The 17184-nt window shown below is 37.0% G+C and overlaps 1 protein-coding gene across 1 annotated transcript in view; it reads right to left on the bottom strand.

Annotated features, from left to right (window-relative positions):
- Positions 1-10102: 10102 nt before the first annotated feature.
- Positions 10103-17184, bottom strand: part of TDO2 (tryptophan 2,3-dioxygenase) — a 500634-nt gene continuing 493552 nt past the window's right edge. Inside the window, exons 11-12 of the mRNA XM_044062443.1 lie at positions 10812-10902; positions 10103-10614 (exon numbers count right to left, since the gene is read on the bottom strand). Of these exons, the coding sequence (XP_043918378.1) occupies positions 10461-10614; positions 10812-10902 (245 nt within the window). The 3' untranslated portion in view covers positions 10103-10460. The remainder of the gene's footprint in view (positions 10615-10811; positions 10903-17184) is intronic.

Below are 17184 nucleotides of genomic sequence, written 5' to 3'. Positions count from 1 at the left end.
TGTGGCCAGCAACACTGCTGCTAGCCATGAAGCAATGCTTATAAACTTGTAAGTAGGATGAGAAGCATGCATGTTCAATGAGCACCACTGCTTATTGTGCTAATGCGCTGAAATCATGTAGGGTTTGCACAAAGCCTACATGACTGCTAATGAATCCCAGGGCATAGCTTTTAGTTTATATTTAAGAAAGTTATATTCTTACAGATACAGGAATTTTTGTCAAATAGTTTGCTAAATGTTTCAGTATAGGCTCCTAAAGCAAAATTACAAGAAGAGCTAAAAATCTTATGATAGCAGTTTGAAAAAGAAGGAAGTTGCATTATTGCTGTTATTAGTACTGTTACCCTTGTATTATGACTATTGTTATTTTTAAACAGGACAGTTTAGTAAGAGAAGAATTGATGGTCATTTCAATGACATACCAGTAAAGAATCTTATAATCTCTTCAACTGGTTTATTAGGAAAGACACAGGGCCAGATTCAGAAAGGGTTGCCACTACCAGTAAGCACAAACTGTAGGATCACTGCTGTGGGTTGTCACCTCAGCTGAACTATATGCTAATATGGCATACTGGGGGGTGACTTATCCTAATTAACTTTATGGTACAAGGAGGACTGCCTTAACAAACTAAGAGCTTAAACCAACACACCTCATGGAACCAGACCTGATACCAAAAGAAGAGTCCAAAGTAAAATTTTTCTGTTTATTCACAGCCACAAATTAAGTCTTGTGCTTTCATCTGCCACACTACAGGACTTTATCAAAACAGTTAACATCCAGTCACAAAGTACTTTTATCCTTGAATAAATTAACAGCAATTAAGTACTTAAATAATTCAGTTATCCAATAAAGTGTTCATGAACTTTTAAAACATTCAAGTAGTCATTCTAAAAACACAATGTATTAGTTGTTACAATTTTAAATTAAAATTATTATTATTAATGAATATTAAATAATTATTAATATGAATACAAAACAAACATGTTGTTCAAAAACTTTCTATAAAATCTTTCACAGTTCATAGTTTAGTCACTGTTTCTTTAAGTATAGGTACAAGGGAAACATGGTCAATCAGACCTGGAGGGTGGGTGGCATTTCACAAAATCTGCCATCTATACTCACTTCTATATATGTTATTTGACCAGTCCCCGCTCTAATATCTTTCTTAATAATTTCCAAGATACTAAAACGAAAATCTTGCCTAACCCCACAAGAGAGTGTATGCTTGTATAATGCATTGGTAGTATTCTGTGTCTCAATAGCATATAAATGTTCATATATTCTTTTATGTAAGGATCTCTCTGTTTTCTCTATGTAGAACATGTAACAGTCTTGAGAAATAACTATATATACTAACCCATTGCTATCACAGTTCCCTTTTTTCAAGTAAATCTTTCTCTGGGGGCACCTACCATTAATTCCTTGCCTGTGTAAATGTAGGGACAATAATTGCATAAACCACAACTAGTTGTACCTCCTTGGGTGGGTTGTTGGTGGATGGGAAACAAAAATTTCAAGTTATGTCCCACCTTAGTTGTAAATAGTGTCTTTTTTCTCCCAGTTTGTTACTTAATTCCTGGTTACATTGCAATATTAACCAGTTGTGAGTCAAAATATCCTTGACTTTACCGCAAAGGTTCCAACTGTGTAGCCATAATGTTGGTTTATTCTTGTTTTTTTATTATTATTTGGTCTCCCCACCCTTTGTGGTTGTATCTTGACCTAAAAGTGGAACAAACTTGTTTCCCCACCCCTTCAAAAATTCGTCAACCAAATCGTAAACTATTTTTGGGTGGTACCATCTGGCCAGAAACATAGAACTCAAATTTCCTAGTTCTAATTTGAAATCTGTAATGGTGGAGCACATTCTGACTCCTCGGATCATCTGGCCTCTAACTAGATTTCTTTTGATGTAATATGGGTAGTTATTTTCAAATGCCAAAAAATGTTTGAATATGTGGACTTGTGAAAAACCTTGGATGTAAACCCTAGTGTTTCATACTTCTTTTTAATGGTGACATCCAGGTAGTTAATTTCTGTAGCATGGAAATTGTAAGGGAACTTAAAACATTCACAAATGTTGTTTATGTATTCACAAATCATCCAGATAACACTAGTAAACAAACCACCCTTCTTCAAAACCTGAGTTGAAAATGTATCTCCTTTCCTATGCTGCTACCACTAAGTTGGCATACATTGGGGCACAGCTTGACCCCATGGCAACACCTCTTAGCTGCCTGAAAAAAATCACTTTCAAAACTAAAATAGTTGTGCTGTAAAATAGTCTCCATAGCATCAATGATAAAATTGAAAAGAGGCTGCCTCAGTGTAGTATAAAGCTCCTGAAAATAATTCTAATCCTATTTCATGTGGTATGGAGCTAAACAACTCTGCTACATCTATGGTAGAAAATCTCTTAGATTCTAAGAAATATTCTTGTTTAATTCTTCCAAGGAAGTCCCATGAATCTGTTAACACCTGTTTAATAGGAATTAATGTATCTTTCAATAAACGGTCAATAAAGACCCCCTTTGAGTAAGCAGAACTGTTATGTGCTGCTATGATGAGACAGTATGGTGGGTGAAAAACATTTTTATGCATTTTCGGAGTTCCGATAGCAGTGGGGATGTATGGGTGGTCATTAAACAAAAATCTAAAAGTTTGTTCATTAATCACACCCTGGAATAGACTGTCTTCCAGGAATAGCATTAGCTTTTTATGAGCTATGTCTATTTCACCCCTGGAAACTATTTCATAGTGATCTGAATCATAGAGTGTGTTTGCTATATCGTTCACATACTCTTCTTTTTCCACCAAAACCATCCCACCCCCTTTATCAGGTCTCATCACCCTGTATTGATCTGAATCTCTTAGTTTCTTCAATTCTAAGGCTTCCTCTCCTATGAGATTAAAAGTTTTATTTTTATGCAAATAATAGGCTTGATAGATTTCCTTTGTACATATTCTTTCGAAATCCACTAAAGTAGGGTATATGGGTGGATTATATAAGTTCTTTCTCTTGAAAGGGGAAACAAGTTTGTTCCACTTTTAGGTCAAGACACAACCACAAATAGGGTGGGGAGACCCAACAATAATAAAAAACAAGAATATACCAACACTATGGTTACACATTTTGGACCTTTTGACGGTAAAGTCAAGGATATTTTGACTCACAACTAGTTAATATTGCAATGTAACCAAGAGTTAAGTAACAAACTGAGAGAAAAAACACTATTTACAACTAAGGTGGGACATAACTTGAAATTTTTGTTTGAACATCCCATCCACTAACCACCCACCCAAGGAGGTACAACTAGTTGTGGCTTATGCAAGTATTGTCCCTACATTTACACAGGTAAAGAATTAATGATAGGTGACCCCCAGAGAAAGATTTATTTGAAAAAGGGAACTGTGATAGCAGTGGGTTAGTATATATAGTTATTTGTCAAGACTGTTACATGTTCTAAGTAGGGAAAACAGAGAGATCCCTATGTAAAAGAATATATGAACATTTATATGCTATTGAGACACACAATACTAACAATGCGTTATACAAGCATACACTCTCTTGTGGGGTTAGGCAAGGATTTTGTTTTGGTATCTTGGAAATTATTAAGAAAGATATTAGAGGGGGGACTGGTAAAATAACATATATAGAAGTGAGTATAGATGGCAGATTTTGTTAAATGCCACCCACCCTCCAGGTCTGAATGACTATGTTTCCCTTGTATCTATACTTAAAGAAAGAGTGACTAAACTATGAACTGTGAAAGTTTTTATACAAAGTCTTTGAACAACATGTTTGTTTTTGTATTCATATTAATAATTATTTAATATTCATTAATAATAATTATTTTCATTTAAAATGTTAACAACTAATATATTGTGTTTTTAGAATGGCTACTTGAATGTTTTAAAAGTTCACAAACACTTTTATTGGATAATTGAATTATTTAAGTACTTAATTACTGTTAATTTATTCAAGGATAAAAGCACTTTGTGACTGGATGTTAACTGTTTTGATAAAGTCCTGTAGTGTGGCAGACGAAAGCTTGACTTATTATGTAACTGTGAATAAATGGAAGAATTTTACTTTGGACTCTTCTTTTGGTATCAGGTGTGGTTCCACGAGATGTGTTGGTCTACACAGTTTTGTTTCTCCTCAGAGAATGCTTTTTTTCCCCCTGAAAGTAAGAGTTTAGTCATGAAAACCAACTGAAGATTTCATTATCGACTTGCTCTTGCATCCTGAAGAATTTTTTTAGCACTGTGACATATTAAACTAATGCCCACTATTATTGACTGACTGTAATAGTAATAGTCCTTGCATAAGAAGAGGCTGAGCAGGTATAAAAGGCAAAATCAGCAGAGTTCTGTAAAATCAGGGATAAATAAGAGGGACTGTGGTGTGTCCATGATTGGTGGGGGGGGGGGTGTTGCTGACATACGTCTAAATAGCCATTCTGAAGACTTCTGGACAATATTACTCTGATTAACCCCCAAAAATATTATAGTTAAAGGCCTAGAATCAAGAGGCATGTCTGAAAAATAATAAAATTGTAACGTCTGGACTTTATTGAGTGACTGTAATGAGCTCTGATTCACAAGGGGCAAAGGAATAATAGGTTAGAGCAGGGATGCTCTGAAATCTAAGGGACAGGTAAGAGGCATGGGTCGTTTCCATGTGTCCACAAGTTTTGTGTGTCCACAGGTTTGTGTGTGTGTGTGTGTGTGTGTGTGTGTGTGTGTGTGTGTGTGTGTGTGTGTGTGTGTGTGTGAGACTGCATGCATGCATGTGTGTGTTTGCAAGAGTGAGTGAAGTGTGCTGCATCTGCCAACATGATGCAGGAGTTCCCAGAGCTGATTACCACTGGAAGGTGCTGATTAGCACTGGATGTAGCAGTATGAAATTCAGAGACTTGTAAATTATTTGATAATGAGAACTTTCCTCATTGAGGCAGATATGTCTCTGAATTGCATTTACTTCAATCTCAGAAACAGCCCCGTGTGGCTTTAGCTCTTCACACACATGGTGGGATTCTTTATGAATCCCATGGAGAACCAAATAATGGACAAATTAATTTATCGTATCCTGAAGGTGTCTCAGTGAAAGATAGCATCCAAGAAGACATTCCAAAGTTTACTTTTCTTTTGCTGGCAAATGTGCAAATTTTGATCATCTTTGATAGCTGTGACAGATACAGTCTGCTATCGGGTTAACATCAGTACAACCTCTAAGCTGGTGGCATTTAAGATTCAAAACGTCTAATCTGAGAAATCTTTACCAGTGAAATGTTCATATTTCTGTATATTGCTTACCAGCTTCATCACAAACCATAAGATGTTTAAAGCTAATTATCTGACACAAGATGTTTTAAGGATTTGCTATATTCTCTTGAGTATATGTATTCTGTTGGCTTGTCTGTATGTATATATTTTATGTGCTTGTATATCTTGGTGCAGCTGTATAATTTCTGTATTTAACCTAATTGAATTGTATATTGTGGATTACTTGTGATCTTTGTTGATTGTATTGTTGTGGAGCTTTTCCTTCCCTTTTCATTACTGTAAATGGACCTGTGTCCAGTTGGACTTTCCTGGCTAACAAATGTAAAATAAAATAAATAAACATATGTCAGCATTGCACCAACTGTTATAGACAGTTTTTTGCTTTGTTTGTCAACACATTATTTGTTTACATATGCGGCATATTCTGAAGAAGAGGATAACACAAGCTTCATGGTATTTACAGTAAAACTGCTGTACCTCTGTCTAAGGATTGAATGGTAGATAGTACCAAATCACTTATCTTTTCGTATCACGATTGCATGAATTAAAGTTTAATACATCTGAATCACTGAATATGTGAATGAATGGATGATTTGCGAACAATCTTATCATTAATTTTGTTGTTACTTTAGACATTTCAGTATCACTTCACTGACTACTTTTGTTAATAGGAAATAAAATGACATATTGGATTAGTTGTATTTATTCTTGTACTGTTATTAACAACTTAAATGACAAGAAAAGATTTATTACATAGTCCTTTTGAATGGAACACTTGATGCTAAGAGGTTCTGAATTAATCAAAAGCTAAACCAAACATTTTGCTTTTGACTGTCTGCGCATTTGTTTATTCCATTTCACAGAAGCATTGACATATTACTCCATCTAACTGTGCAGATTTTCTTTTTTCCAGTCACAAAATACAATGGCACTTTGTGTGACATTAGCCTAGATGGATAATAGATAGCATACAGTCCAACACACATTTTCTGTGCTTTCAGTTTTTGAAAAATAACTACTTGTTTCAAATCTGAGAAACAGACAATCTTACAGCAATATTTTAAGATGATTTATTATGTACAGCATGTTCAATGGAGATTTAATAACAGTAACAGCATTTGTGATGCACAGTATTCCCCTTTAAATAATGGCCCTCTGCTAGAGACATACTTTATAGATGTATATATCACAGCATAATAGTGCTACATTTAAATTTTAATAACTACTGATATTGCTTATTATCGTCACAAGAAAGTAAATAAATATATACAAGGTATCACATTACAAGACATTAAGACAGATTTCATGTTGTATAAACTATTTTCAGCAGCAAGTCCAACAATGTTTTTAATATGTATCTATATAGATACATAGATATATACATAAAACTAAAATTATAAGAAAATTGAATAATACATTTATTTACTGTCAGCAGTGCTTTTAGGACTATACATTTTAAAATAAGATGTTGAAAGTTTTTTATGCACACTCAAAATCAAACAGCTGAAGAAAGTTGGGGTAAAACTAGGGTGCTACCACTGGGTGGTGGTCTATGACCTGTGAGCCAAGGTAAAGTGGATACCACAGAGGTGAATTATTGTTGGACTTCTGCACCTGCTACAGGCTGTCCATGTTTGAACAGAAGACTGCACATAAGTGTACCCAGTACCAGAGGACCTCGAGCAAAAGGTCAGTGACTGACTTTACAGGCGTCACACCTCAGGCCACATGTCATATACACTTAGGTACTGAACTGTCAGCTTATGGTGGCTTGAATCAATCAAATGGAATGGTGGTTGAATGGACATAAGACATCCTAACATGTAACAATGGCATTCTGACCATGTGTTCTTGCACTGCTTTTCCCATATGCTGGGGTGGTTACAGATTGAGATCTGAATGTTTTCTACTCAAGCTGTCTATAGTGGAGGCAGTAACAAGGAGATATAGCCACACTATATCTGGTGCTTGCCTTGCCCCTTTGACCCCCTGATGGACACCAGCATCAATGAAGTCCATCAAGTTAAGGAAAGAGGCCTGCTGTGCAATGCTAACAGAAGAGCCTCTAGATTTGCCTGATAGACAGGCCAGGAAGAAAGCAGATGAGCAGTCACTGACGTAAACACCCCAGTATGGGAAGACACTAATGAGGCTATGGAGAATGACTTTTGGATGGCCACAGTTAATTTCTATTATACAATGTCTGTCTATTAATATTCAACAAGTAGCATGCTGATTGGTCAGGCCAATCAGCGAGCTCATTGTAAATCCGAGCATGTACAAATGGAAAAAGGTCCGGTTGCTATGACTTTTTTCTATTAATATATTCCATAAAAATTTCACTTTTCTTTCACTTAAACCAAAAAAATATATAAACGTAAAAAAATGGACATTTGAAACCAATGAGAGAGATGGGACAGACAAAAATAAAAGAATAATCAGGTATGTTATGCAAAAACTAGAGAAATGTACCTGGTTATCCTTTTATTTTCCATGTCCCATCGCTACCTTCAAAGTGTCCTGGTATCTTTTTTTTAATCATCAAAAAAAAAGAAAAAAAAAAAACAATGCATATCTTCCTTTCTCCTTTGCTTCCCATACACAGCACCCGTCACACAGCACTGATGTCCTGCATAAACGTGGAAACAAAAGCAGCAGGATATCCGAGGAAAGTGGAAGAACACCATGGAGCTGTTATGTGATGACATTATTTAAGAAAAGTAAGTAATTTTTTTCTTAAATAATGTCATTGTATAATAGCAATAGCCGACTGTGTGTTGTGGTATATTGAAGAGTTACCCAATGTTATCTTTGTTTAATCACTCAGGCTTCACTCTTGTGATTAAACCATACTAACCATGGATAAATCTTCAATACGCCACGCCCACATTGTTGGTTATTGCTATAGTACACCATTTGATAAAAGGAAATAATGTACAGCAGGACATTCCTACAATGCTCTCAGGAAGAGTAGAAAAATTACGATCTTCATAGGTAAGTACTATGCTAGCTGTTCTTGTGGGGAATTTTAAGTCTAGCCAATTTCCCTCAAAGGTGAGGATCAAACCCTGTACATTGTATCTGGGAAGCAAACACCTTAAACATCATGTCAGAAGGTTGAAGGAATATTATGTAGAACTCATGAATAAAGAGGACAGGCCATAAATGCTAGAACTAAATTAATTTTGAAATTGAGGTCAGTGAAGCATGTATAGGCTCATATGATAATACTAGGCTAACTGCCATTAAGGATCATATTAAGCCTCACCAATACTCATGGTTACAGCCAAACCCTGTACCTTGTGTCTATGAGGTGCAGACCTTAACCATTACACCAATCCTCTTATAGTTAGGAGGTTGTAAGCTTGCATGAGTTGCTGAATCTATCTGGAAATACTGACAATACTGGAAAATGTCAGGGTGCAATGGTTAACATGACCGTTCTTGGCCATGTAGAAAAGCAGAGAAAGTGGAGTGGTGGTTCTCATTTCTGATAAAGGGGAGGAATGGTATATTCCATTTGTGGGGTATCCTGTTTCTCAGTTCTCTGGGAAAACTTTTCTCAGAGTGAGGCAAAAGTGACTCCAACTGATATCAGATCTAGAAAGAGTTATGCAGATCTTGTCTAGATCATGGAACTGGAATCAACTCATGTTTTTGTGTGGATATTGCAAGCATTCTGGAAATTCACCAAAACAGGCTATATGTGTTTTGTGGGCTTAGGCAAATCCAATAGCCATGTACTCCATAATGTTTCATGGGAGATACTACAGCAAAACTGAGCCCAAGGAGTGATGCTGTATATCACTTGGTCCCTGTATTTGTAGAGCCAGCATAGTGTCTGCACTAAGCTGAATATCTGCTTGGTGGGCTCAAGCTTCTTCCAATGGTGTATCTTGCCTCCTCTTCTGTTTGTAATTTTCATGGACAGGATAGCAATAAACAGCAAAAGTTAGGAGTATACAGTCTGGTAAGTGTGCATTGCACTTTTCTTCTTTGTAGTGTTGTTGTCATGGATCCCAACATATAGGAATCTCTAGTACAGGAGCATTTCACTGCTGAGTGAAAAATAGCATGAAAATTATCATCTCAAAATCAGCTACTTTTGTTCTTCTATGAAAAGAGTATAGTATCAGCAGTAGAAAATGAGACAGCTCCCATATAAAAGTTTAAATATCTTATGACCTTGCTCTCAAATGAGAACAAAGGAAATCAGACAATTAACTACAGGACAGATACAATAGTGACCATGCTATCAGTATTGTAGTGGACCTTTTTGAGCAAATGAAAGTTAAGGTATATAATTAGGTTTTGATTTTACCAGTTAGTCTGTGTCCCTACCCCAACATTTGGTCAAGAGTTTTAAATGGTGTCTGAAAGGATGAGGTCTCCAATGCAAACTTCAGAAGTTTAGGGTCCCATGCAGTGTTTTATTAGGCTTACAATGCATGACAGAATGCAATGCTCAGCAATCCCAGAGGATCGTATAGCTAAATTTCTATTTCCCTGGGTTGGGAGATGTTCATTAAGGTGGTTTGATCACCTAGTAGGGATGCCCTCTGGCTGTCTCTCATGGGAAGTGTACCACACATGGCCCACTGGGAGGAGACCATGTGATAGGGCTGAGACATACTGCAGAGTTTACATCACTCAGCTTGTTGGGAATGTGAGGGGATCCATAGGATGACCTGGGGACTCTTGATGGGAACGTAGAAGTATAGACTGTGATATTCAGCGTGTTACCACAGCAACCACCACAAGATGGATGGATGGATGAATGAGCAAAAACTTTACTTGGAAAGAAATGATACAATGTTTTCAATTGAAATGCTTTCTAATTCAAAGTTTCATACATAAGCTTATCTAACCAACATTTAGTTAAATGGTGTACATCTATCCATAAAACAGCTAACAATGATACTGTTTCAGTCAAACAGCATATTATAAAATACACTATGAGAAATGGGGCTAAAAACAGATAGGACAGCATTGAAAAGAAGCTGTTTTTGAAGCCCGAGGTGCCTAACTGATAACAGAAAAACTTCACTTAGTCTAGGTTTTTCAAACTACCTAAAATAACTTTTCACGTCTCCACCATTTGTATTTCCAAGTGGACATTCAGTTGCTTTAAAAACACATTTTAAAGCTGTCACATGACTGTAGGATATATTTAATCAGAGTCCTCACTGCTGAAGTAAGAGCTGTCAATACACTCTGTCATATGGAGAAATTTATGCACTGTTGGGTTCAGTTTTGGTATCCAGGCCCTGGGCACCAAGAATGTTGCAAGGTTGAACAAATCCACGAATACTTTGTATCTGTCACTGTAAAACAAAAGAAAATTTTACATTTTAGTGTTAAGAAATCATCTGTTGATCACTGTAACATAACCAGGTATGATTTATTTCTTACGACTGTAATAAATATATACAAGTTTAAACACAGAATTTGTACTCCATGGTATGCATTTAAGTATTTGAACAGACAGGCAGTAAAGTATAGCTTCTAGGAATAAGCCCACCTTACAGTTGAACGCAGGTAGTGATAACCAGATGATCCACCAGTGCCTGCTTTGTTTCCAATCATCCTGTGCACCATGCAGACGTGGTTATCTATGTAACAAATGGTAAAGTTAGTGGAAGGGGCAACACCAACATGCTTTGTATTAATTCGTGAGATTTTTATATCCCAACCTCGCACTACACAGTTCATAGGTAAGTACTAGGCTTGCACCATTTTAAACCTAGAAAATTTCCCTTCTAAAAGTAAGAATCAAACCCTATACCTGGTGTTTGTAAGGTAAACACCTTAACCATTAAACAAAATCCCAAATAGCATAATTCAGTACAAAATTGCTTTGATATGTATCATACTAATACACAAATTTGTAGAAATTCAGGTTTATTTTGGCTTTAATTTTTGAGAGCAAAATATCTTTATCCTGACATTAAACACATCTTCAGGCTGTGGGCATCTCCAGTGACATTTTTGTCACATAATTTATGCAGAAAATAAATAATACCAGTGATCAACATAAGCATAATTTCTGTTCAGTACATTTGTTGCTTTTGATGTATTTTGCAAGAATTTCAGACAGTAGCTAACATGGTTATATTAATTATTTATTTTGTTATATTATGCATGTCACCTTTGAAATAAAACTGAGATAAATGTAAAATGGCTCCTGATGGATAGTGGACACTGAAAAATCAGTTAAGCGCTTTTACTGAAAAAAAGTTAAAGTATACGTTTACTTGTTTATTTACAGGAATTTATATCTATCTAGCTGTTTATTTATATATATATATATATATATATATATATATATATATATATATGTCAGATCGAGTTTTCAGAAACTCGAAATTCATATGGACAAGACCATATGATCAAGTTTCCGAAATGTCAAACATAAAAAAAAAACAAAAAAATCAACTTTTTTTTATTTATGCAAGGGGATGGCAAGCCCCCCTGCACTCCCACAGCCCCTGCAAATTATATGTACCAACTCTGAGATCACACTACAGTGAAGAATAGGGTAAATTTCCCAATCCTCACTGTTCTGCAATCTCCATTCAAATGCTTTGAGTTGATAGGGATCTATATATATATATATATATATATATATATATATATATATATATATATATATATATATATATGTGTGTGTGTGTGTGTGTGTGTGTGTGTGTGTGTTTGTGTTTTCATTCATATCAGAAATATTTGGTATCTAGGATCTAAACCTATTCCATAACATCAACAGAATGGTTTGGAGGTACAGGTACATTTCGCAGAGGATATCACTGCTATGGAACAGACTCACCGGCTACATAAAATAGAATTCAGACCTGTCCATTTTCAGGCGCAACTTAGATCTATTGGTGTGAAATGGAAAATTTACCCTAGGACTGCCCTCTGTTCTACTAATGGACAGAGGCAGCTCATAAATGCTTTATCCTATGCATGGGTCCCCTCAAATTATCTACGGTATGTTCCCAGTCATGCTCATTAGGGCAAATATATAATTATTGAGCATGGGATAGGTAAGGTCAATTTATAACCAAATGAGATTGATTATTTTGAGCACAAAAATGGAAACTGACTAGGCTTAAAATGGCCTGCAAGGGCAGCTAGCCTAGTACTTATTTATGAACCTTTTAAATAATTTCGTAATGAAAAGTCAATGCATAACCCTGGACGAGTCATGTGTCACACAAATTCACCTACTAAAATTGCTGGTAACAAGAATAAAGCATTTTCTGTTAAATCCTACTCCTCCATTAATATGAGTGAAAGAAACTGCTTGCACTACTGCAATCTGGCAGTACAGCCAATTACTATAAAAACTATTGTGGTCTACTGCATCTGGGGAGTTGGGACTTGGGAGATGCTTTTAGTGAAATATCACTCCCTAAATTGAATATCTTCTACAATTAAATACTATACTATTAACTGCTAAGCACTTTATTTATTTATTTATTCATTTGGTTACCAGGTGAGTGAGTCGAGACACATGGATGCTTTTTACATGTGACCCAGCAATCAAAAAAATAATAATATAACATGCCCTCACATACACCTTCTCCATCCCTTAGTATGTAACTAAGTAAGTAACTAAGTAACTAAGCTATGTTCATCTAACTTAAGTCAGAGTCCTAGACAGATTTCTGTACTACCTATATATACTGGAAAGCACACAGAGTACTGGAATACTATCCTGCTGCAGGGATCTGAGACATCACGACTTGCCCAATACACTTTGATATCTTGGACTTTGGGATGGCTTTCTATTACTTACCTACTTGTTGATGTGTGAATGCTATTTAGATGACTCCAAAACATCCATTTCATGAGAACAGAACTTCTGGAATGGTCATTCTTTTACACAGAACAAACTGCCACTTTACATCTGTTGCTCTGTCAGGATAAGGTTTAAGAGAGCACCTCATTTATTTTGTGCAGTGGCCTGATGGCATGGAAAACAGGGCATTCACATTTACCATCTCTAGCCATGATTCGTGTGGCACAGTGGATCAAACTGATTCCAGCTCTTTGATCTCAGGTGGAGAAATAAGTGACTAAAATTGTTATACTGGAAATCATCTTAAAGACTTGGTAATCAACATTCAGTATTCTTATTCAGAAAATTGGGGGTGGAGTGCACCTTGAATGGTGCCAGGCCAGTGGACATTATACCATGTTGCCTCCTATACTGTAGACATTTTCCCCTAGGGATATACTTAAGCAGAACCCAGTAACATAAGTCCCTACAGGGCACTGAGGTACTGAACAGGCTCCAAGCCTACCTAAAAGCACGCGATTCCAGTAGAGAGGTGCAAGTACACCCAGAGTAAAGGAGACATGCTGGGAATCAGTAGAGCTAAAAATCTGGGTTGTTCATTACTACCATTAGTCACTTGCTTTAGCCATGATATGTGCTTTCAGCTATTACAGTAGGCAGTTTAACCAGCTGTTCATCTACAAGAATAATGAATGTGGCAGACTTTACATTAATAAATATTTGTGTTTCTTTTAAATCTTTTCAGATGCATATTTCAGAGGAGACAGTACACTGGGCAATGATTTATTTATAGAAGATTACATTGCGTATGCCTCAGAGTACTTCTAATTGTCAGATGATGCAGAATTTGGGCAAAGTGACATCACACTTGTGCTTTCTTTCTGAATTTATATAAAGAGAATGCCATGTGTTTTCCTTCTAACTTGTGTAAACATCAGTCATCATTTTTCTTTTTTGTAAGCAAGTATAGTAGTCTTAATTAAAAAAACATAGATACACAGCAGGTAGACTCAAAGGCTTCTGTCTGATTTTAAAAATAGTAAAAACAGTTGTCTGAGTGATTCCTAAACAAAAATATGATACATATACAATTTAACATTTTTACTTCAGTGACTACGGAAGACTGCGGTGGTGGTGCTGCGGTAGCGTTGTCACCTCACAGTTAGACATTGCCCATTCGATTCTCAGAGTGTCTTCTGTGTGGCGATATGTGTAAATGGGCATTCCTTCATTGAAGGTTGTGCGTTAGGCCCGGCAAGCCAGCACGTAAAAATCTACTGCAAATCATTAGCGGACCGGAGTTCCACTGTGGTGACCCCTAACCGGGAAAAGCCGAAAGACACAAACTTCAGTGACTACGGAAGACAGCTATAATGGAGAAATGGTCACTGTATTGAAAAATGAACAACCTGAAAATTATAAATAAAGGGATTTTATCTTGATCTAAGGATGGCATTGTCCCCCTTTACTCAGCCCTCATTAGGGCAGTCATTTAATATAATTTCTTCTTTGGCATATATCTGTACTAACACATTCAACAACTGGAACACCTACAGAGCCACCACACTAAAAGGATGCAAGACCTAAACAACATATCCAACATGGACTGACTCAAAGACCTGTCACTATACTCAGTATCCTACAGATTTCTAAGAGGTGCCCTGTTTCTGGCATACAAAGAATCCTCCGACCCATTACTGATGGATTTACTGCACATCAGCAAGTCAAATGGCATCAGAAATACTTAGACTAGGGATCTAAACCTCTTCTATAGCATCAGCAGAATGGTTTGGAGGGACAATTACATCTTGCAGAGGATACTACTACCGCAGAGCAGATTCCCCTTCCACATAAAACAAAGTTCATCCCTGCCATATTCAAGTGCAACTTAAATCTAGGGATGGGAAACAGAACGTTTACCCAGGACTGCCTCTGTACTACTAATGGCACAAGCAGCTCCTAAAAGCTGTATCTCATGCATGGGTCCCATCAAAATATTTATGGTATGTTTCCAGTTATGGTCATTAGGGTTAATATATAATTGTTAACCATGGGATGGGTAAAGCCAATGTACAACCACATGGGATAGATTATTCTGCAGACACTGACAGCAGGAAGTCAGGATAGGAAGCAATGCAGGGGGTGTGTCACAGGTACTGTCACACACCCACTGCATTGTCAAAGCGCTGTACGGAACTTTGCAAGTGCTTTCAGTGTCCACGGCCACTGCAAGCAGCCATCCCAACAGGAAGCAATGCAGGGGGTATGTCACAGGTACTGCCACACCCCCCCCTGTATTGGGAAAGAGCCATATGGCCATACCCCTGAATTGTACAGGTTTCTGTGGAATACCCAGACGCCTGCCTTACATACCTTTCAATCTTCTAGAGCAAGAAATCTGTAAAGGCATAAATAATGGGTGGACAAAGGCCCAAATATAGGGACACATTTTAAGTATTGCTCTTACAAACATGGAAAGTTGATAGAATAGCAGGCTTTGCATTAGCACTGATTTCCTTAAAGGTATGAAGTCTGAAACCCAAATGCCTGTCAATATGTTCTGATTTAAACCCCGAGTGATTTGCTAATGATTTGCTAGAAAACCACAGTCACACTTTCTAGGTTTGTAAGAGCAATATTTAAAATCTGTCACTATTACAATTTCCCTTACTGTGACTGACAAAGAGTACAGATACATGTAAATAAAATGGGTTTATTAATTTATTTACATTTTTACCATTCTAAGGTATGTTTAAGCATAGCTGAGTGGATGTGTACATTATGGTCCTCTGCTCAGCATTGCTTAAACATCCTATAGAGGATAAATAAAAATATACAGATAAAATCCTAATGCTGAAATAGTGTAGTGGTTAGAGTTCCAGCTTTGCTAACAGGCATTCATAGTTTGAGTACCAATACAGGCACTTTATTTTTACATGGGGAAGCAGTGTTAAAATTATTTATTTTCTTAAATTATGCAGTAATTGATATTTGTCAACCAGGGTAGTGTAGCTTGTCTAAAATGTAAGTGTGAGTGCATATAATGTGACATCACCCATGTATACACAAGTGTCCCATACAGTATAGTCACACCCCATGGTAATGTAATGAAAGCACATAGAGGGACGTCATGTAAAGTAAATCATACACACTTACTAATATGTCAGTAATGATTAAGTCATTATTCTGATATTTCCTAAAAATGAAAAGTGAGCAATGGCTAGCAGTGCTAAGCTATGCCTAGCTGGTTTAAGCATTGCTTAGACGTAAATGTTAAACAGCAGTTAGCTCAGCTAAGCAAATTTGTGCATGTTTAAGCAGTTCTCAGCAATTACCCATTTATGGACTGCTCAAATCAGCTTAGCAGGTTTGTGCACTGCTTAGCTGAGCTTAGCATTTTCAAAATGGTCCAATGATGGCAAAGGGTAGGAATATAGCCTTATTTAAATGGCACAGGTGGGAATACAAGCAGAATCTGTTGTAGCTTGCTCTGAGTAGGACCTATGTCAGGGGTTCGTGAGGGCTCATGCTTTTGGGTGCAGCTCTGGAGTATTTTGGAGTCCAGAGTCATGGCTGGGCTCCTTGTAGCAAACCATGATGACAGACTGCTGCAGGGCCAGTACCAGGGCTCACAGTATAAAGTGGAGGCCTGGGACCATCTAGCACGTGATCTCACCAGCGCCACTGGCATCCTCTGAACTGGTGAGCAGGTACAGCATCACTATGCTGACCTAAGGCAGAGGAAGGTGATGCTCTTGGCCCAGTGGATCCAAAACGCTTGGGACAATCATGCACCAGCAGTTTGTAAGTATCCCAGATATAGCTGTACCAAATTCTAGCCTGAGTATGTGATAGACAGGTATGCATAATGTTTGTTTTCTCCCCCTACAGCTGCAGAGGAGAGAGCTAGCAATGCTGAGGCCCATGCACACAGACTGACAAGGCTGCGCCGACAGGCTGGTGAGTACAGATCTACCTTGCAGTATATAGTGAAATAAATAAGAAGGAGTAACTTGCTTACTGTATACTGTGTCTAGCGATTAAAGAAAAGTTTGACAGACTAATAGTCATCTACAGCATATGCAGTAGTAGA

Source organism: Protopterus annectens, chromosome 2.part1, assembly GCF_019279795.1.
Source record: "Protopterus annectens isolate FY-2018-M chromosome 2.part1, PAN1.0, whole genome shotgun sequence".
Classification (NCBI taxonomy): Eukaryota; Metazoa; Chordata; order Ceratodontiformes; family Protopteridae; genus Protopterus; species Protopterus annectens.
This window is presented reverse-complemented; position numbering and strand designations above follow the sequence as displayed.